Here is a 22257-nt window from a genome sequence, read left to right as displayed (position 1 = left end):
TGCACTTCACAGATAATGCATTTTTTACAAATTGAAGATTTATGGCAACCCTTCGTCAAGCAAGTCTGTTGGTGCCATTTTTCTAAAAGCATTATTTTTAAACTAAGGTATGTTCTAGACCTAATGCCATTCCACACTTAATAGATTACAATATAGTGTAAACATGACTTTTATATGCACTGGGAAACAAAAAAATTTGTGTGGTTCAATTTTTTGCAGTATTGATTTTATTACTGTGGTCTGGAATGGAACCCGCAGTATCTCTGAGGTCTGCCTATACCTTTATCACTTAGATTCAGAGGTCACATGCTGTCATTTCTGCCATACAAGCCAGATCTGATTCAATGGGGGGAGGTATCTACACAAGGGAGTAACACCAGGAAACAAGGATCATTGGAGGCTATATATACTATAGAATGCCAGATCAGCCCTACCTGCAAATGCCTTGAATGTGAAAGAGAAATACACTTTTATTTTGCCTAACTGAACTTAAGATTGTGATTAATATATCTATGAACTCTTGGCACAAAGTAGGCCTGCATTAAATGCTAACTATCATTAGTCTTTTTTTCCAAGTAGATTGAGGTGTAGGGCTTTTTGCCCTCTTTTGTGTGTCCCCTTGTTTACACACAAACACTTGTACCACTACCATCTAGGTCAAGGTTTGGTACAAAGTAGGTTTAGGAGGCTGTGTATCAGCCTTTTAACTCATTCATTCATACAATAAGCATTCACTATCGTCCACAATATCCAGGATCTGGCCTAAGATTCTGGGATAACTTCCCTGCCCTGGAGAATTCATAGTCTAGTTGGGAACGCAAGCACAGTGAGATGGAAAACAAGCCACTTCTCTGTCTTCAGAGAAATTCAGATTAAAACAGAAAGTCAGATAATTCCAAGTGCCAGGGATGATGTGGGGGAAAGTGGTCCCACATGCCCTGCTGGACATGAGGACTGCAGCAGCCATCTTGAAATGTAGTCAGACAGCACTTAGGCTATGTGTATACTCTCCACTTCCAGAATCCTCCTTCTGGGTGTATATGCCAGAGAAACACACACAGGAGTCATGCACCACAGGTTATCATAGCTTTGGGGAGGTGGGAGTTGGAGGTAACTACAGTGTCCGTTGTTCAGGGAGTAAACAAAGGAGGCATGGTGGATACATGTACACCATGCATACTAAGCAGCAGGTAGAAGCAACGAACTCCAGTTAGACTCAGCACACAGAGCACAGTGACAAGTAACAAACCACCTAGAAACAAATCCATGGAAACTACCATTTGTGTAAGTTAATAACCCACTCACACAAATCAGCACCATTATATTTTATAAGGACACCCACGTATTCAAAGACATACATCAAAAGTATTAGAGTAAATCCAGAATATCCAATGCAATACTAAAGGAGAACGTCAGAGGACTGACACTACCTGACTTCAAGACTTACAATAAAGCTACAGTAGTCAAGACAGTGCGGGAGGGACTTCCCTGGTGGTCCAGTGGGTAAGACTCCATGCTCCCAATGCAGCGGGCCCAGGTTCGATCCCTGGTTGGGGAACTAGATCCCACGTGCATGATGCAACTAAGAGTCTGCATACCACAACTAAGAGTCCGCATGCCGCAACTAAGAGTCCTCATGCCACAACTGAGTCTGCATCTAAGAAGTCTGCATGCCACACTTGAAGAGTCCTCATGCCACAACTAAGAGTCTGCATGCCGCAACTGAGTCCGCATGCCGCAACTAAAGAGTCCAATGCTGCAACTAAGAGTCCACATGCTGCAACTAAGAAGTCCTCATGCCACAAATAGTCTGCATGCCACAACTAAGAGTCCACATGCCGCAACTAAAGCATCCGCATGCCGCAGCTAAGAGTCTACGTGCCGCAACCAAGAGTCTACATGCTGCAACTAAGAGTCTGCATGCCACAACTAAGAAGTCCACTGCCGCAACTAGAGTCCACGTGCCACAACTAAGAGTCCACGTGTCATAACTATAGAGTCCGTGTGCTGCAACTAAGAGTCTGCATACCGCAACTAAAGAGTCTGTGTGCCACAACTAAGAGTCCACGTGCTGCAACTAGGAATCCACATGCCACAAGTAAGAAGTCCACATGCCACAACTAAGAGTCCACATGCCGCAACTAAAGAGTCTGCATTGCCATAACTGAGTCCGCATGCCGCAACTAAGAAGTCCACATGCCACAACTAAAGATCCTGCATGCCGCAACTAAGACCTGGAGCAGCCTAAATAAATAAATATATATATTTTTTACAAGTGTGGTATTGGTGAAAGAATAGACAAATAGATCAATGGAAGAGAACAGACAGCCCAGAAATAGACCCACATAAATACAGTCAACTGATCTTTGACAAAGGAGCAAAAGCAATACAATGGAGCAGAATAGTCTCTTCAGCCAGTGGTGCTGGAACAATTGGACATCCACATGCAGGAAGATGAATCTAGACAGAGACCTTACACCCTTCACAAAAAATAAGTCAGAACAGATCCTAGGCCTAAATGTAAAACACAGAACTATAAAACTCTTGGAATATAACATAGGAGAAAACATAGATGACATTGGGTATGGTAATGACTTTTTAGATATGATACCAAAGACACGACCCATGAAAGAAATAATTGAGAAGCTAGACTTCATTAAGATTATAAACTTCTGCTCTGCAGAAGACAATGTCAAGAGAATGACAAGACAAACCATAGACTGGGAGAAAATATTTGCAAAAGACCCATCTTATAAAGGACTAGTTATCCAAAATATTCAAAGAACTCTTAAAACTCAACCATAAGAAAATAACCCTATTAAAAATTGGGCCAAAGACCTTAGCAGACACCTCACTAAAGAAGGTATACAGATGGCAAATAAGCATATGAAAAGATGCTCCACATCATACATCATCAGGGAAATGCAAATTAAAACAACAATGACATATCACTACACACCTATGAGAACGGCCACAACCTGGAACACTGACTATACCAAATGCTGACGAGAATATGGAGAAACAGGAACTCTTACCTATTGCTGGTGGGAACGCAAAATGGTACAACCACTTTGGAAGACAGTTTGGTGGTTCCTCATAAAATTAAACATACTCTTGTCATATGATCGAGCAATTGCACTCCTTGGTATTTACCCAAAGGAACTGAAAATTTATATCCAGCCAAAACCTGCACACAGATGTTTATAGCAGCCTGATTCTTAATTGCAAAAACCTGGAGGCAGCCAAGATGTCCCTCAGTAGGTAAATGGATAAATTGTGGTACCGCTAGACAAGGTAATATTATTCAGCGCTAAAGAAAAAAATAAAAGGTTTCAAGCCATGAAAAGATACAGAGGAACACGAAATACATATTGCTAAGTGAAAGAAGTCAATCCGAAAAGGCTACATACTGTATGATTCTAACTCTATGACGTTCTGGAAAAGGCAAAACTATGGAGACAATAAAAAGATCAGTGGTTGCAGGGATTGGGGTGTAGATGAACAGGCAGAACACAGAATTCTATGGCAGTGAAAATATTCTGTATGCTACTATAATAATGGATATATGTCAGCATACATTTGTCCAAACCCATAGAATGTACAACACCAAGAGTGAATCTCTGCATGATAATGATGTGTCAATGTACAACAGAGTCATCAATTGTAACAAATGTACCACTCTGCTGGGAGGTGTTGGTAACAGGGAGGCTATTCATTTGTGGGGACAAGGGGTCTATGAGACATTTCTGTACTTCTCAATTTTGTTTAAACCTAAAATTGCTCTTAAAAAATTGTTTTTAAAAAAATAGAGTGGGTGTACTTGTGGGGGGAGGGAAATGGAGTGGGGAATCAGGGAGAGAAGTCAAAACACAGTGTGTCAGCACAAGACTTTGCACCAAGGTTTGGGAGGAGCCACAAAGCAGGCTTCCCTGAGGAGCTACACTGAACTTTGGTGGAGGAGTGGGGTCGTCTGTCTGGTCAGACCTGAAGGGATGGGTCTCCAGAAGAGGTGGACAGACAGGGCAAGGCTGGTGCCTCGGAGGAACTGCAAGTGCTTCAGCGGGACTGAAGGCCGGGGTGCCCCGGTCAGGAAGGCCGGGGCCAGCTGCTGTTCTCTCACCCTGTAAGACCCTCCTCCTCTTACCTGGTGGACTCCTACTCAGCCCTCACACGCCTCTGGGCTGCCTGAGAGGCCGTGTGGCTGAGGAAGACTGAGCTGAGTTCCTCCGCTGGCCCCGGAGTGACCTTGGCGAGTCACTTTCCCCTCTCGGAACCTCAGTTTCTTCATCTGTAACATGGGAATAACAATACCTACCTCAGAAGGTTGTGGTGAGGAGGAAGTGAGATGAGCAAAATATTGATACAAAGTCGCTGCCCCAAGAAGCTTATTTTCTGGTGCAGATAGACAGCTGGCAGACAAATAAATATGTAGTGTGTTTGCCACCGTATTCCCAGTACCCAGAACCGTGCCTGGTGCATAGCAGGTACTCAATTAACATTTGTGGATGAATGAATAAATGAATGAGTGGAAGTAATGATGAATACTCTGGAAAGAAGTAGAGCAGGGGAAGGGGAGAGGGAGAGCCAGAGGAGTGCTGAGGGGTAGGGGAGGCCTCCCTGAGGAGATGAGATTTGAGGGAAGATGGGACGGAAATAAGGGAATTAGCTATGGGAATATCTGGGGACAGTGGGTGCCGGGCAGAAGTGGGCTCCAGGGATAGCAAGGAGGCCCGTGTGGCTGCCGCAGGGTGAGGAACAGAGGAGGAGAGGAGCTGAAAGCCTTGTGCGGGTGGGCTGAGACTGTGGCAGAAGCCCCCTCCCCACTCCCAGGGACAAGTCCTAGAAGAGTCCAAGCTGCTCAGTCCCTTCCCAGGCAGGGTGCTCCTCAGCGGCGGGCCCCAGCCCCTGACACCACTGGCACAAACTGCTCTCGGGTGTTTCGTCCTCCGTGTGCCAGGCCCTGGCATTCCTGGCATAAACTCACCATCAGCTCTGGGAATAAGTACTATTATTACCCCTCCGTCTTCAGAGCAGGAAGCTGAGACTCCAAGAGGCTGCTAACCTTGGGCCGGAACCGGGTCTCTCTGATGCCAGGCCCTGGCTTGCACCGACCACATTGTCCTGGAATTCTTTGTTTACAGCTCGCCTTCCCCTCTGGGCTGCAGAAGGCCCTGAGTCTCATTCATGGTTTTATTTTACTCCCAGGGTCGCCTGTGTCAAAACCTGCCTGAGGAGCGAATGAATGAATGCGCCTTCCAAGGAAGCCCCCTCCCCACCTTCCGGGCCCAGTTCACGCCCTATTTGGTTCCTCCAGGTCGTGCTGGAATGGGAGGGGGCTGGACTGAGGAATTTCAAGCCGCCTGAGGGTCCAGAGCAGAAGAGAGGGGGAGGGGGGGGGAAGCGAAAGTGAAGGGAACGAGAGCCCCTGTGAGGAGGCGCAGACAGGGAAGGAAATCTCCCGGTAATAATTCATCGGCTCAGGAAGCAGCAGCTTGGCCTGGGGCTGTGTGTGGGGCTGGCCCTGCAGGGAGGGGGCCTCGCAGCCTCCTTCTCCTCCTTCCCAAAGCCCAGCCTGGCTGGGGTCACGGTCAAATGAAGGGGGGAGAGCCAGGTGTGGGAAGAGACCTTCCTGAAGACCCTAGGGCCTGAAGACTTCAGGGACTGCTCTCCCAGCAGCCAGCTCCCCATCTCTCCCCCATTCTGGCCTGGGTCTGGGAGACAGGAATGCACAGCATGGCAGAGCTGGGAGGCATCGTCAAGAAAACTGATGCCCAGAAGGAAGATGGAGCCGAAACGCACCTAGAAACCTTCCGACTTCACTCCCTGTGCTCCTTCTGCCGCATGGGCTGCCATTTGGGCTAAAGAGAAAGTTATTGTCAAGGCCAAGCAAATACAGGCTTGGCGGGTCCCCAGGATGGAGCTGGGAAAGGGGCATGAGCGACCTGGGGACCCCAACAACCATCATCAGCTCAGTAATTCTTCCCAGGGCCTCTGAGGAAGAGGACATGTCAGATGTCAGGCTGAACAATCTAAGGTTTCCAGAAGGAAGGAAGGCGATGAGGGAATATATTCCCCCCCACCCCCTCTCTTCGTAAGTGTGAGTTTTTTGAGGGGGTGGTGTTGGCACTTCAAGCAGAGGGAAGGGGAGTGTGAGGATTTGGAGCCAGGGAGGCTGCTGCAGTCCAGGATGGGATTGTGGGGAGTAAGGGAGAGAAACTTGTATTTTACTGGGGTGGAGACAGGACAGGGGTGATAGTGGGTCCCAAACAGGCTGGGACCACTGCCCTCACCCACCCTGAAGGCCAGAGCTCTCTTATCTGTAAATCAGAGGTTCTTCCCCACAACTTCAGCAGAGAAAAGTAAAGATCAGTAAAGCACTCAGCACTGTGTCTGGCACAACCACTTTGGTGGTAGGACCTCAACCAAAATGTCAACTCTGTGAAAGCAAAGAGTTTGTTTTGTTCACATTTCTATTCTCACCTAAAACCGTGCCTGGCATAGCAGGGACCCAATAAATATTTGTTGAATAAATGAATGAATGGAGTTACTGGCGTTTGCGTGTTTTGTTTTTGTTCTGCTTTTTTTTTTTTTTTTTAAGTTTGTCGTCAGGGATGTGACACCATCGAGTCCTTATTTGGAAAGTTTATAGTGTTTCTCCAACTGTTCTCCACTGACACCACCATCCTGTACATAATGAAAAATCCTGGGTCGGCTGAATCAGATTGGGGGGAATCAGGGAATTTATCAAGTCAAAAGCCCCCCCTTCCCTAATTCTTACACGAAAGTTGCAGAACCACAGTATTAGAATTTGAGGGAGGAAAAACCCGAGTTGCTTTCTCTACAATCTTCTTTTCGAATGAGGAAACTGAAGCCAGGAGAGGAAAAGGGACCTGCCCGCAGCCTCCCTGCGGTCTAGGCTGAAGATGAGTCCGGATCTGGGCACAGCCCACTCCACCTACCCAACCCACCCCGACCTCCGGCTTTTGCCCCGCTCGCCCGCGGGGATCCAGAGCTTTCAGGGCGGGCCACCAGCTCGCGGGCCGCTTTCAACCTGGGGAACTGGGGCGAAGGGCCCGTAGCCATTGGCCGGGGCGCGGCGGGCGCCTCCCCATTGGCCAGGGCGGAGTCCCCCGCCCCGGCCGGGGCGGCCTCGGGACTGGCCCCTCCCTCGGCTATAAGGCGGTGGCCAGCTGAGCTGTGGGAGCGCGCGGGAGCGCACGGCGGGGCGCGGCAGACGCTGGGACGCTGCGCACCAAGGGAAGCGGCCGGCCGCCCATGGCGTTCGCGCTGCTGCGCCCCGTCGGCGCGCACGTGCTGTACCCGGACGTGCGGCTACTGAGCGAGGACGAGGAGAACCGCAGCGAGAGCGACGCCTCCGACCAGTCGTTCGGCTGCTGCGAGGGCCTGGAGGCGGCACGGCGCGGCCCGGGCCCCGGGGGCGGGCGGCGGGCGTCCAGCAGCGCGGGCCCGGTGGTGGTGGTGCGACAGCGGCAGGCGGCCAACGCGCGGGAGCGGGACCGCACGCAGAGCGTGAACACGGCCTTCACGGCGCTGCGCACGCTCATCCCCACCGAGCCGGTGGACCGCAAGCTATCCAAGATCGAGACGCTGCGCTTGGCGTCCAGCTACATCGCGCACCTGGCGAACGTGCTGCTGCTGGGCGACGCGGCCGACGACGGGCAGCCGTGCTTCCGAGCGGCGGGCACCGCCAAGAGCGCGGTCCCAGCCGCCCCCGACGGCGGCCGCCAGCCGCGTTCCATCTGCACCTTCTGCCTCAGCAACCAGCGCAAGGGGGTGAGTGCGCGCGGCGCTCCAGTACTGCGGCCGCAGGGTCAGGGAACGGGCTTGTTACGGAGCAAAAGAGGGGCCGAGACCCCAATGAAGAGAGGGGGAAGAGACGTGGAGTCGTCGGGGGTGCAGCCCTCCAGGCCCAGAGTTTGGTGTGGAACAGAACCGCTCACAATGTTCCCCAGACAAGGGGTGCAGGGAAGCCCAGAGCTCGGGCGTGATCTAGAGGATGGAGATTGCTCATCGAAGGACACCCCCTCCCACTAGGAGTGTGCTGGGAAGAGCGTGTGGGGAAATCATAACAAAGGCTGTCATTTATTGAGCTCTTCCTATGTACGGGCGCGCGTTCCTGGTTTTCTTTTTACCTTCACAAGAACCCCGTCAGGCAGGTAGTTCTGCCCGTTTTATCACTGGTGAGGACCTGGGGCTCAGAGGGGTGCCCATATTACACAGCTCGAAAGCCAGAATGCAGGCTCTGGGTTTACTGGGTATGTGTTGCCCTGAGCTGCCCTTACCGTAAAATAATTGTCCCGTATCCTGAGACTGACCCAAGGGCAGGAGACTGAGAAGAAAAGGGGATGCACAGCCCCGGTCAAGAGCCTGAGGTACCCAGCTGATGAGCAGTAGGTGTGAAGCAGGGGGTCTCTTGAGGATACCCAGCCCCCAAAGAGATGGAGTGCTGGGGAAGGGCACTGTTGAGTCAGCCGGGCAGAGCTGGAGGTAAGGTCCTGGGGTCTCTCCTAAGTAAGGATGAGAACCAGGCTGGTAGGGGACGGACGGGGCTGAGTAGCAGCAGAGGTTGCTGGGGGGTGCTCCTGGTTGAAAGCTGGCCCTCCTGCACAGGCCCCAAGGAGCCTGCTTCATCCCCAGCCTTTCCCCTTTCTGGCCTGGGCTTTTCTTAGAATAAGGAGGCTTGTCTTGTGAGAGCTTTGGATTCTAGCAGCTAATATTTACAGCTGGGGAAACTGAGGCTGAGAGAGTCCCTGACTGGCGCCCGTGGCCTTTTGGAAAATGAAAGAGTATGGGAGCACAGGGAACTCTGCTCAGTATTCTGTAATAACCTAAATGGGAAAAAGATTTGAAAAAGAATAGATACATGTACAGGTATAACAGAATCACTTTGCTGTACACCGGAAACTAACACAACATTGTTAATCAACTGTGCTCCAGTATAAAATAAAAATTAAAAAAAAAAAAAGTCATGGGGGATTGGAGTCACGCCTCTGGGTCCCCTAGTCTTTGGTTCTCACAACTTCCCCAGCTCCCCTCTTCACTCTGTTCTGGGGAAGCCTCTGTGTCGTGGCCTCAGACTACCCCCTTCTGGCCTCTCACCTGCCATTGCTGCCTCAGTTTCCCTAAGTCAGTCTTTTTCGGTTCCGATTTGAACTCTCTCCAGGGTCCCTGATCCTCCCAGCTGTGGGCCCTGGTCTGTGGGCCCTCGGCAATACTCCCTGACTGCTTTTCACCTATTCACTCAGTTCGGCAAACCTTAACTACCCGACAGCTGTTTTTTGTCGACTCTGAAAACATTCCCAGAGAAGCAGGTTGTGGATGTCCATCCACCACTGCCAGGAACTCCCAGTGCGGGGCCAGGGCAGGGCCTGGAGGTGAAAACAGGGATGTTGTGGTCTGATGGGGAGGGGGGCGCACAAAGGGACTGTCAGGGCCAGAGGAAGCCCCTGACCCAGTGGCTAAGTTCCTGACAGAGGCTTGGGGATGGAAGCAGGCAGGTTGAGGCAGTAGGGGAAGGTGTTCTAGGAGCAGGGCACAGTGAGAGCTAGAGCCTAGAAAAGGACAAGGGTAGACGTTGAAGGTGGCAACGCATAGAAGGGAGGTGAAGACTGGCCAGTGACAGCAGTGTCAGCAGTCTTGATGAGCACTGATCTCTCGTGCTAAGTGCTCTCCACGTGTTACCATTAAAACCCCCCAGCAGCTGGGGAAGGAGGTGCTCTGGTTATCCCCAACTGCTTAGAGATGCTGTCACTGGTTCAGAGACACCACCCATGATGGAGTCAGGATTCGAACTCAGGCCTGCCCAACTGGGACGTGGGAAAGGTTCGTGTGGGAGGGCCCTCGGGGAGAGAGTGTGTCCATCAGGTGCCTGCCCCCCACAGCAGGTAGGCTGGGGGCTTCTCTGCTGGTCTCAGGCCTGTCCCACAGATCACAGGGCCTCGCCTGGGTCTGGCTGCTTCCCCGGGATCTGTCTACAGGACCTAGAACCCAGCCAAATTTGGCTGTGGAAGCCATGCTCTCAAGCACACAGGCTCCTCTGGGAATAAGCAAAAGGGGTGATCCTGGCTGGCTCTGGCCCGCAAAGACTTGAGGACTCGACTAGAAGAAAACTGGCTGTCTTGGGGAGCCTGTGGGAGCCTTCCTTCTCAGCTCTGGTGACCAGAGAGCTCCAAGGCCCCAGACCCTATCCCTTCACCCTGAGCCACCACCTCGTTCCCAGCTGGCTGGTCTGGGGTTGGGGTCGCCATAGAAATAGCTCCCTGTAGCATCTTCCTGTTTAAGGAGGGGTTAGGTGTGGCCCTCTGTGGTAGAAATAGCAAGGGGAGGTGGAAAGGAGGTTCTTGTCTCTGCCCTGTTTTCCCTTTTGTCACCTGGGGGTGGGGGTCAGATAGGGTCGTCTTGTAAGGCCTTCCCCGCTTGGCGTAGCAGCTCAGGAGCAGAGGTGGCACAGAGGGCAGTGGGGCAAGGAGGTCCCATCACCAGATGATGCTGATGTTAATACTTGCGAACATTCATTGAACACTTACTATATTCCTGACACTGTGCTAAGGGCTTTACCTGCGTTAACGTGTGTAATCCTCACAGTAACTAACTTTACACATGGGGAAACCGAGGCTCAATGAGCTGCAGTCACTTGCCTGAGGTCTGACAGGTAATCCAAGGCAGAGCAGGGGTTGAAGCCCAGATCTGTTTCACTCTAGCCACCGCCTATCTACAGTGCTTCCCAGAGCCCTTGGCGCTGAGGCACAAAGAGACAAAGAAGCTGGGGCCTAGTCAAGGCTTCTCCTAAATGCAGATGACAAGCCTCCTTCACAGCTGCAGTTGCATTTCATTGCACCCTGGGGTGGCAAGTAGAATCGTTTTGTCCCCATTTCATAGATGAAGAAACTGAGGTTCAGGGAGCTGAACAGTCCCAGCATCCTCAGGGGACACAGGTCTCGCAATGACTGCCAGACTTGGGGTGGAGGTGGCTCTCCCTTACCCTGAGGACTTAGAGTGAAAAGGTGGGAGGCCGGTTTTCTGTCCTCCAACCTCAACACTACACCCCCCACCCCCATCCGCCCTTCTCAGCCACTCTTGCCAGAGTTTGTCTGAGAAGCCCAAGCCCCAGGCTCTGCTGGGACTGTGGCCTCAGCCCTCAAAATAGCCCTGCCTGTGAATGAACACACTGTCCCTGGGCCCGGAGAGCCTCAAGGGAGGCTGGGCTCGCATCTGGATGGATCTGCCCCAACCTGGGCCCAGGAGTGGAGCGGGGCAGCGGGCAGAGCTCCGAGGTGGTCAGCTGTTTCTCTAGATGGCTGAGAAAAATGCTGGTCCCATTATCTCCTAGTCAGGTTCGGGGGTGAGCATTTACAGTGGGATTGCAGACACCATTGTGTCTTAGAAACGGGACAGAGTGTTGGACAACATGGATTTTTCTAGCCCAGCCCTTTTTACCAACTGGCTGGGTGCCTCTGAGCCAGCCATGCAACGCTGGAGGCTGCAACAGAGGGGGTACGCTAAGGCCTGTGATCTCGCTGGCTTACAGTGAGGATGAAACCCACATGTCAGACCTCAGGACAGTGGGTAGAGACTGCCCCTGCAGCGTGAGGGGCAGGTGGCTTCCAGGGCTGCCACCATTACCTTGTCTCCCAGTGGACACCCCTGATCCAAGCGGCGTTGGTTGGCAACTGCTCCACGCCAGTCCCTGGGCTGGAACTGGGACTACAGAGTGAAAGACTTTCCCCGACCATCCCCTTGAGCTCCCAGCCTGATGGGAGAACACAAGAGAGACCCCATCTTCCCCTTCTGGGCTTTATCGTGGCCCCAGAAAGGCAAGAAGTGCTAGGAATTGCAGGAATAGAGAAATCTTCCTAGGATAGGACCAGAGAGCATATTCCTGGCAGAGGGAACACCCTGAATGAAGGCAGGGAGGCCGGAATTCCAGAATCTACTTTTGAGGTTGACGAGTAGGCCGCTGGGTATACAGCCAGGCAGTGGGAGAACCACTGTGGGGTGTGTTCTTCCCTTGAGTGTAAAATACTATGATTTAAACTATACTGGATTTTTTTTTAAAGCAACAAATCACACGAGGAAGAAATGAAAAAAGTAAAAAAGTATATAGAGTTAAAAAAAAAAAGAAAAAGACTTCCTCCCATCCTGTCTCCTCATCACATTCCTCTCCTCTGAGGAAACCCGTTAGTGATTTCCCGTGTGCCCTTCTCTCTGGACATCTCAGCACACAGGAACATGCACTCAGTCCTTGCTTTCGTCCTTAAACGATATTAGTCCATAAAGAGTCATCCTCTGTTAGTCCATATAGAGTTTCTTCTGCCTTCTGCAAGAACTTGATTGTGCAGCTAACTGATTTTTTTTTTTTTTATCAAGTCCCCTATTGCTGGACACAGAGGTTAGTTCCAGTGTTCATGATGACCCAACTGAACCCCCTAATACCTCTTTCTCTCTTCCTGCAGGGTAGCCGTCGTGACCTGGGGGGCAGCTGCTTGAAGGTGAGGGGGGTGGCCCCAGTTCGAGTGCCTCGGAGATGAGCCTGGACCCCTATGTCATTTGTTCCAAGCAGGACCCTGAGAAGGAGGCCAGAGGCCAACCACTGGGCAAACAGGGGAAGACCCCAGGAGCTGAACCCAGGTCCCTTCTTTGTGTAGGGACCAGAGGACAATGGCCTGGGCCCATGACCCTATGAGCAGGCCCCCTGGGACATCTCCACCCCACCCTGGAGAGCCGTGAGGACCCATGCAGCCGGCCCGAGCCCTGGCTGGTCAGAGACAAGGCAGAACTTTTGGAAAAACAAAGACTGTTGTTGACAGAGGATGTGTGTGTGTCTGTGCATGAGTGTGGGTGTGTGTATGAGAGAGAGAGAATTGATGGGTTTAAAATAAAAGGTATTTTTAAGTAAAAAATGTTCCCAGCTGAAGAAGGGAGGGGCCTGGGGACATCAGAGGTCAGAGGTGGCCCCTCTCCTGGACCTTGGAAGAGACACAGGTGTCACAGGTGCCACCCTGTGCCCTGGAGGGGGTGGAGCTGGGGGAAGACAGGGGACCCCCCTCTCTAGAAGTCGAGATAACCAATCTTTCCTCACTGTCTTCCTGAACAACTGTTGGGTGTCTGGTGTGGTTGGTAAAAAAAAAAGAAAAATCTTAATTTTATTTATTTTTGAATAAGGAATATATTCATCCACATGGTTCAAAATTCAAAAGGTACAAGAGGGTATGTGGTGAAAAGTCTCCCTCCCTCTTGTCCTCCGGCCACAGTTCTCCCGCCGCAGGCAGGCTCAGCCACTAGTTTTTTTGTGACATCCCTATTCCTTGTGAATAACCAAGCAAATACAGAAATATACATATATGTTTTCTTCCACTCTTTACACAAACAGTAGCATAGTGTACCCACTTTCTGCTCCGTGAATTTTTTTTTCCTTAATCTAGCTTGGGTGTTATCCCAAGTCAGTACATAAAGGTAAAGGGTATCTTCATTCCTTCAGTAGCTGTTTATTCCATTTTGTGAACATACCATACTTTAACCCATCCCTTATCCACGTCTTCACAAACAGGGCCAGGTAGGCACGTGGTTTTTCACATGTGCAAATACGTGTGTGCTGACGGGATACTTTTGCCCATGTTGGAGCTGAGAAGATTTAAAGAAACAATGACAGGGCTTCCCTGGTGGCACAGTGGTTAAGAATCCGCCTCCCAATGCAGGGGACACAGGTTCAAGCCCTGGTCCAGGAAGATCCCACATGCTGCAGAGCAACTAAGCCCATGCACCACAAGTACTGAGCCTGCGCTCTAGAGCCCGAGAGCCACAACTACTGAAGCCTGTGCGCCCAGAGCCAGTGCTCCACAACAAGAGAAGCCACCGCAATGAGAAGCCCGCGCACCGCAACAAAGAGTAGCCCCTGCTCGCCGCAGCTAGCGCAGCAATGAAGACCCAACGCAGCCAAAAATAAATAAATAAAAAAATTTTAAAGAAACAATGACATCCAAAGGCACGTGGCTGGCACATGGCAGGGTGACAATGTGAGGTCTGTCCACCTATAAAGCCCAAAGTAAGCTCCTTCCCTTGCCCTGGAGATGCCCCAGATTGGGTGCCAGCTCCTGTGACCCTGATTATTCTCCCAGAAGCCCTGGGAGGTGGGGGCCGGTGTTTCCCCATCTCACAGATCTGTCCCTGTGGGGCCAGGATTGGGGAAGCTGTAGAGGCTGGAGGCAGGGGAGACAGAGGGGCCAGGAGAGGCGGCAGAGCCAGGCAGCCACCCTTTCCTCCAGGTACGTTCATATGCCTATTTTTTAATCTATGTTTTTAACAGACACTTATTTAGTGTTTACCAGCTGAAGCCTGGCTGTACATTCCATGCCTGTATCCACTCTGCTCTGTCACCCCCTGTATGTGACCCTCGGACAGAGCCTGAAGTGGGGCTGCCCATTTTGCAGATCAACAAACAATCCCCCTTCGGGAGCTAATTAGGAAAGCACAGTGTACCCCCCTGCACCTACCCAGCTCCAGGGCCAGGCAGCCCCTGGCAAAGCCACGGGAAAAGGACTGTGACCTTGTCAATGGCAGGAAACCTGGAAGTGGGGACAGAGCAGACACGGGTGCTCTGGGCTGGAGGCCCACTTCTGCCACCAGATTAGCTGGATGACCCCGGAGAAGTTGCTTGACCCCTCTGGCCCTCCCTGGCCTAATCCCTATCAGCAAGAACAGTTGGGACAGAAAAATAATTATTTGTTTTGTCTTAAGTCGTTTTTAATAGACTATGCACTGGGTAAATAATGTAAGTTGTATCCAATAGTATGCAGTGAAAAGTATGTGCCTCCCTCAGGCTCCTCCCCAAAGGCACTTCTGCTGTTTCCTGTGTGTCCTTCCAGAAATGCTCTATACTGATTACTGGTTCTGAAAAAGTATTTATAGATTTCTCTGCTTATGTTTTCATTGTAAAAAAAAATTGAAATACTGCAAGACCCTAGAAATATCACCCATCCCAAAGACAACTACAGTTAACATTGTAGTAATCCTGAAGAGTTTTTGTAAAACACATACACTTAAACAATCATTTGCAGCATACTGAGTTAGCACTTTTTATCAAAGTATAATATACCTGCAGGACAGTGCACATGCCATTAAGTTACTTTCACAGACTGAGCACACCTGCGCACCCAGCGTGCAGATGAAGAAATGCAATTAGCAGCAACCCAGGAGCCCCTCTTGCACACCTACTCATACTAGGTTCCTTCAGCTGTATTCCCCTTGAAATAGACAACACACAGTATTCACAGTTCAGAAGACACAAAAGAATAAACTGACAATGAGTTTCCTTCCAGCCACTCAATTCCAGTTCTCAGAGGCAATTCTGGTAACCAGAGTCTCAGAGTTCCTTCAGAGACAGTGTTTGCAGATACAGGCAAATCATATATATCTTGTTTTTGCACGAGAGGTAGCATTTTACACACTGTTCTGCACTTGGATTCTTTTTTTTCTTAACAATACACCTTCAGTGTTTAAAGAGCTGCTTCATGCTTTTTCGCAGCTGCGTAGTGCTCCGTTCTGCACGTTTTGCTGCTTGCTGTCTTCCTGGGGCCTCGTTCCTGGGTAATGGACAGTTAATGTCTCGGGGCCCATGTGAGCTACAAGGCCAGCCCAACACACATGACTTGGGAGAGGCACAGCTGTGGACCAGTACCTCTGGGGGCCATTTGCCTAACATCACTGTCCCCAACACACAAGCTTTCCACCTTCAGGATTGGCCAACGCAGCCAGGCTTCTCCAGGCTGCCTGAGCGAGGGCCGACTCGGGCCAGAGGATTTAAAGGAGCTCAGGGAGAAGAAACCCAGGACTGAGGCAGTGGAATGAGCAACTTCAACCAGGCCACCTTGGACCCTGAACAGGAGGCCTAAATATCAGGTTGCACCCTCCACCCAAACCTTATTAGACACAAGGAGCATCAACACAAGAAGTATCTCAGAGTCCATCATTTCACAATGAGAAGCTGAGCCAGTACAGACGAAGCAACCTGCCCGAGGTCCCCCAGTGAGTCCCTGACTCTGCTGGGCCACCGGGAACCCAGGAACCCTGCCTACCACTCAGGACTCTCTTCTCTAATTCCACAGTTGCAAGTGGAAGGACTCAGAAGTCGCCCATGGCAATGGAGAAACTGAAGCCCAGAGAGGGACAGCGATGAGCCAGATTTGCACAACATTTGGAGCTGAGCTGGGCTGAGAATGCAAGGTACCTCCCTGCAGCCCAAGGCTCCTCCACCACATTAAGTTCCTCCCATTGGCCCAGGCCACTTCCATTTTATAAGGCTCCTATTAGATTAAAAAAAATAAAAACCCCACAGAATAGAATTCCAAAACCTCTAACATATTTAGCAAGTTAACTCTTAAGCAACCATATACAATCACAAGTATGATGCATTATCGTGAGAACATTAGAGGATTTACAAAAACATCAGTCCGGGTTTCCCTGGTGGCGCGGTAGTTGAGAGTCTGCCTGCCGATGCAGGGGACACGGGCTCGTGCCCCGGTCCGGGAAGATCCCACATGCCGTGGAGCAGCTGGGCCCGTGAGCCATGGCCGCTGAGCCTGCGCGTCCCGAGCCTGTGCTCCGCAACGGGAGAGGCCACAACAGTGAGAGGCCTGCGTAGCGCAAAAAAAAAAAAAAAAAAAAATCAGTCCACGGGACACACATGTACGGTTGAACATCTTCGTTCAACCCTGTCTGCATCTCCTGCTATTGTGTATTTTACTTCATCTGGACTTGATATGAAAAGCCTAGACCTGGACAGCAAAATGCAACATGCCCCTGGGCTGGATCCTGTCCTGCAGTGGGGTGATGCTATAGAGGACATGACTGGACAGTTGACAAAATTGGATTAAGAACAACAGATTAAAGTATTATATCAATGTTACATTCACTGAATTTACTAACAGTATGGTTATGTAAGAGGATATCCTTGTGCTTCAGAAACACACCCTGAAGTATTAAGGGGTAGAGGAACATGATGTAGATGACATACTCAAATGGTTCAGAAAAAAATAACCTGTGCGAGCGAGAGAAGGATAAAGCAAATGTCCCAAACTGTTAAAACTTGGTGGATCCAGGTAAAGGGTATATGTGAGTTCTCTGTACTACTTTTTGTCACTTATCTGCATGTTTGTAGATGATTGCAGAGTGAATAGTTTGAACAAAGTCAAGATCTTGGCCCTAAGATGTGAGGCCTGCCAAATGGTCTCCTGTCCCCCTCTGACCTGCCCTGTTTCAGCTGCCCCAACAGAGGATGGAGAACACCCCCAGTGGACCCAGGCATCCCTTCCCATGACTCTCAGGCCCCTGTGCCCTTCAGAAGGCTAAGGTGGTCCCAGCCCCAGAGCCTCCTGCCACCATGATTTATGTCCCTGTGAGCCTCAGCAGCTGTGAGCACGGGTCCCGCCAGGCGGCCTGCTGGGGGGGCCAGCATTTTGCCTCTCAGCGTGTCTAATCCAGACCAGACTTGTAGACCCCATGGGCCTGGGATCAGGCTCCCAGGGGGCCGGGGTCAGAGGGTAGGCCAGCAGGGCCTGGAAACTGGGGAGGTGCTGAGGGTGAACTGGCTGGAAGGCAGGAGACCTGGCCTGGTCTAGCTTGGTCACTGCTCCTGTGACAAAGGGTGGGTGTCTGCCTCTCTCTGGGCCTTGGTTTTCCTCATTTTAGCACAGCCTGCACACAGTAGACCAGAAGGGCTTTGTAAACTGGGACAGACTGGCCTTATGGGAGGGAAGACTGGTAGAATTCAGGAGTTGGTGTTTTCTGATGCCCAGATCCTCTAGGCTTGGAAAAGTGCCTGACTTTTTTGAGGGCCTACAAGGTGTCCGGCCTTGGTCTGCACACTTTACATAAGTTAATTAGTGTAGCCTACTCAACAAGTTATTGCTCCATTTTATAGATAAGGAAACTGAGGCACGGAGAACATGCCCACGTTCACCTGGCCCCTGGTAAGCAAGTGGATTTGAACCAGGTGTTCTGGCTGCAGAGCCCCACTGAGTTTTCAACCACTGGCCAACATCCCCTCACCAGGTATGTACCCAGTCCTGTAAGGGCCTGACTGAACCTGGGCTTCCAGAACAAGACAGAAAAGTCATTCCCCCAGCCTGGGTCTTCACCTCTGCTCAGGGCCCAGCCTGCACTGGGGGAATCAGAGTCTGGGTTTGGGTCCAGGAACCTGCATCTCCCACGGGCTTGCAGCTTTGCCAACACTCCCAGAACTGGAGAGGCTCAAACACAGGGTTTTGGAGGGTTTAAATGGAAGGGCCTGGAGTTCATCTCCTTAGAACCCCTCAGGTTACCAATGGAGACACTGAGGCCCAGAGCAGGCAAGGTGCATCCCCAATATCACAGAGCAAGTCAGAGATGGGCCAGAACCAGTCACCGTTTTCACTGCTTGGTGACACCACACCCCCTCGTCCCCACGCCGAGCAGCAATAAGCACGAGAGTCAGAGGCACCGCTCTGGGTGACTCACAAGAATGGCCTTGCTTAATCTTGCAATAACCCGTGTAAGTTGGTACTGTTGTCATCACCATTTCATAGACTAGAAAATAAGGCCCAAGGTCACCCAGCTCAGCAATGGCATAGAGGTGATTCAAACCCAGAGGGTCTGGCTCCAGATCCCAAGGCCTGAGCCACAGCAAGGAGGTAAACCTCAGCAGGAGGCACAGGATAGAGTTTAACATCATAGACCTACTTAAGGTGGCTGGCTCAGCCTGTCAGGCAGTCAGTCAACAAACGTGTATTGAACTGCTCTGTGGACCACCCAAGGCTCTAGGGATGGCCAGAGAATAAGACAGATGTTGTGCCTGCTCTCACGGAGGCTGAGGTCTATCAGAACAACAGGCTCTGAGCAAATAGTAAAAGTATGACGGGTGCTTCCAAGGTACGTGGGGATGTGTGAGTGGGAGAGAGTAGAGGAAACGTAAGGATGATGGCTCTGAGGCAAGAAAAGGTTTTGCCGAGTGTGAAAGGTTCTGCAAAGTTGTCCAGGCCACCCCTGCATGAGATGAGTGATGGGACACCTGGGGGTCCCTGGATCTCCCCTGAACGTAACCTGATAATCCCTGACACGTCTCCTCTGAGCGCCCAGAGCTGCTCTGAGAAGAAGTCAAAGCACGGCGAGCCTCTGCGGACAGAGGAGAAAATAATGGTGAAGGCTCACAGAGCACCGCATCTGTGCCAGGCATGGTGTGAGCCCCATGACTCACCTACTCCTCCCAAGCCCGTGAGGCAGGGGCTGTTAGCATCCTCATGGCTCCCCAAGGGCACACAGCCACTGGATGACAGGTCAGGATTTGGACCCAGGCATGCAGAGTCGAAAGCCGCCCCCTTAACCTCCCTCCTCCGTTGTCCATGTGCTCAGTGTCGAGGTTCCGAGGCAGGAGGCAACTCTCCCCAGGCCACTGAGCCGGGTCAGAACCCCTGCTCACGACACCTCTGGCTGCCACCACGTGGCAGCATCCCAGGGCCTCCCGCAGTGCCAGCAAACAGTGGGTGCTCAGCAGGTACGTGCTGAAGGGCCAAGAGGCTGGGCTTCCAGAACAAGACAGAAAAGGTCATCCCACCAGCCTGTGTCTTCACCCCAGCCCGCACAGGGGGATTCAGCGTCTGGGTTTGGGTCCATGAACCTGCATCACATCATGCGGTCTCGTATCCACCCTGCAAGGTGGGCTTTACCCATTTCATAGATGGGGCTCAAAAAGGAGCAGTGGCTGGCCTGAGGTCACACAGCTATGAGTGCAGTTAGACCTCGAACCCGGCTCTGCGATTCATCCCATCTGTAGAAACCCACGCCTGGAAGCTCAGAAGATACTGGCAACGGGCCTTTAGCCATAAAGGAGAGAAGGACGGGCTTAGAGCTTAGGGAAGAGAGAAGGCGCTGACCAGCTGGGAACGCCGTGGGAACGTCTCTTACCCCCAACCCCACCCCATCCCAGCGCGTCCCCCCAGGCAGCAGCCAGGGCAGGGCGAGGAAGGGGTCAGGGAGGCGGGCCTCGGATTCCCAAGGAGCACACACGCTCCTGTCCCCTGTGGGGTGGTTAAGAAGTCACCCGGATCTGGGCCTGTGTGCAGCTCGCCCGACCCTCACTCTTCTCGACGCTGCCTCCCCCTCCTGCCCACCCCTCCCCCATCTTCCCCCGCCTCCCCCTCTCCTCTCGGCCCAGGCCCACCACCTCCCCCGCCCCTGGCTCTCAGAAAGCCCTGGAAAGGCTGCTTTCTTTGAGACAGGAAGGTGTCCTCAAGTCTCAGGAAGGAAAAACAGTCAAGCTGAACCCACCAAGACCGTCTCCAAGGGGCCGGGGCTGGCATGGGGCCAGGACTGACATCACCTGGGAACTGCCACGGCCACAGCTGCAACACGCCTCCTGGGGGGACGAGCTTTTGCTATTTAAAAAAATAATAATAATAATAAAAAAAAAACTGTTTCCAGTCTGGTGTTTTTAAATGTGCTTTTTATAGTGGGCCCTGGGGCGTGGGTGTTCTGGTGTCCCCCCCCACTCCCCTTTTTCCTCATGTCCTGATTTTCACACCACACAATGCAGCCTTTGACCAATTCCAGCTCATTCCCGGGGATTCTGGGTGGGACCTCCTTCCAGTCTCTGATTCCCTCAGATTATCTTTTATCTATCTAGATACATTTAATTTTAACTTTTAAAAAATATATCAATAATATTTGCCCATGGTACCAAATTCAAAAGTTACTTAAGAGCATCGGGTGAAAGTAAGCCCCTCCCCCAGCCTCCATCACCTCCTGTCTGTCTGCTGAGGCAATCCCTCTTTTATTTTATTCAACAAAATCTCCTCTAGTGCTTACTAGTGCCACTCTTCTAAGCAATTATCTAATATTAATTCGTTTAATCTTCATAAAAATCATGTGAGGTAGGGTTTCCATTGGCTATATTCTTGTGAATATTGCCAAAGATATTCTATGCACAGAGAAGCATATCTAGATCTGTAATCTTACCCGCTACCTCCCTTTTTAAAAATAGAAGCTTATTATACATCCTGGTCTGCACTTTGCTTCACTTACTTGAAAATGTGTATTGGAATCATTCCCTATTGGTGCATAAAGAGATTCCTCATTCATCTTTACAGCTGCATCGTATTCCCTTCTATGGAAGGGTTACCATAATATAATTAATGTGTCCATTCTTGGGTGGACATTAAGGATGTTTCCAATGTTTTCTCTTGTGAATAATGCTGCAATGAATTGCCAAAGTGATCTTTCCAAAGCATGACTTGGACCTCATCAGTCCAATATTCAAAAATTCTCCACCTTTCTCTTGTATGCAGAAGGGCTCCTTGAATGTAGGGGTTATCAAGAACCCCTCTGAGATGCTGATGAAAGCAATGAACCTGCTCTCTAAAAACAGCTCATGGACAACTGAGCTTCATATGAAGTTCAGAGACCCCTGGAAACCCCAACATGGTCACAATAATGCCAAGACACCTCCCGCTGGCTGTGTGATGTGCCCATGGCTTTGAACTGGGCACTCTCCACTGCCAGCTTCGCTGCTTCTAAGTTACAGGGCTGTGGGAAAATTGCTTAGTCTCACCAAGTCTTGGTTTTCTCATCTCTAAAATGGGGATAATTATAGTGGCTTCCCCCTAGGATTGTGAAAAATAAATTAGATCCAGACTCTGAAGTATTTAGCTTGGCGCATAGCAAGTCCTTAACCCAGGTTAGCTATTGTTTCTGAAAGACGCATTCCAAACTTATTCATTAATTCAACAAATATTTATGGAGAACATATTATGAGCAGAGAACTGGGGGGTTCAGGGAGGTGAGGAGAGGGAGAGACGTGTAAAAAATCAAACCAAACTAAGTAGCCATGTGTGACAGCGTGCTCCGGGCTCTGATGGTAGAAGAGGCAGGGGGCTGAGGGAACACAGAAGAGGAGGCAGCTAAGGCACCTTGGGGTGGGGATGGTCAGGAAAGACTCTGCAGAGAGTTTTTGACTAGAACGGAAGCTACAGGAGGGCATAGACTTTGCCTGTGTTTCCCACTGCTACCTCACCTGGCACGTAGTAGGTGCTCACTAAATGGTTTTCGGTAAATTCACTGATAAAGGGCACTCTTCCACAGAAGGAGGACACAGGCAAAGGAATAGACTGAATTTCTGTACAATTCGGGCATATCCCTCCTTGCCAGCCCGTTGCCCACCACTTCTCTAGCCCCCTCCTCTCTCCAGCCGCATTGACCGTGCCATTCCGGGCA

The 22257-nt window shown here is 51.0% G+C and overlaps 2 protein-coding genes across 2 annotated transcripts in view; one reads left to right on the top strand and one right to left on the bottom strand.

Moving 5' to 3' along the window:
- Positions 1–22257, bottom strand: part of BCL2L1 (BCL2 like 1) — an 871182-nt gene that overhangs the window by 127888 nt on the left and 721037 nt on the right. The window lies entirely within an intron of this gene.
- Positions 7165–12920, top strand: TCF15 (transcription factor 15). Its single transcript, XM_004272672.2, has 2 exons — positions 7165–7794; positions 12474–12920. Exons 1-2 carry the CDS (start codon positions 7276–7278, stop codon positions 12546–12548), a joined length of 594 nt encoding a protein of 197 aa, XP_004272720.1. The 5' UTR covers positions 7165–7275; the 3' UTR covers positions 12549–12920.

Source organism: Orcinus orca, chromosome 16 (assembly GCF_937001465.1).
Source record: "Orcinus orca chromosome 16, mOrcOrc1.1, whole genome shotgun sequence".
NCBI classification, from domain to species: domain Eukaryota; kingdom Metazoa; phylum Chordata; class Mammalia; order Artiodactyla; family Delphinidae; genus Orcinus; species Orcinus orca.
The sequence above is the reverse complement of the archived record's forward strand: the minus strand, read 5'-3'. Positions and strand labels throughout refer to the sequence as shown.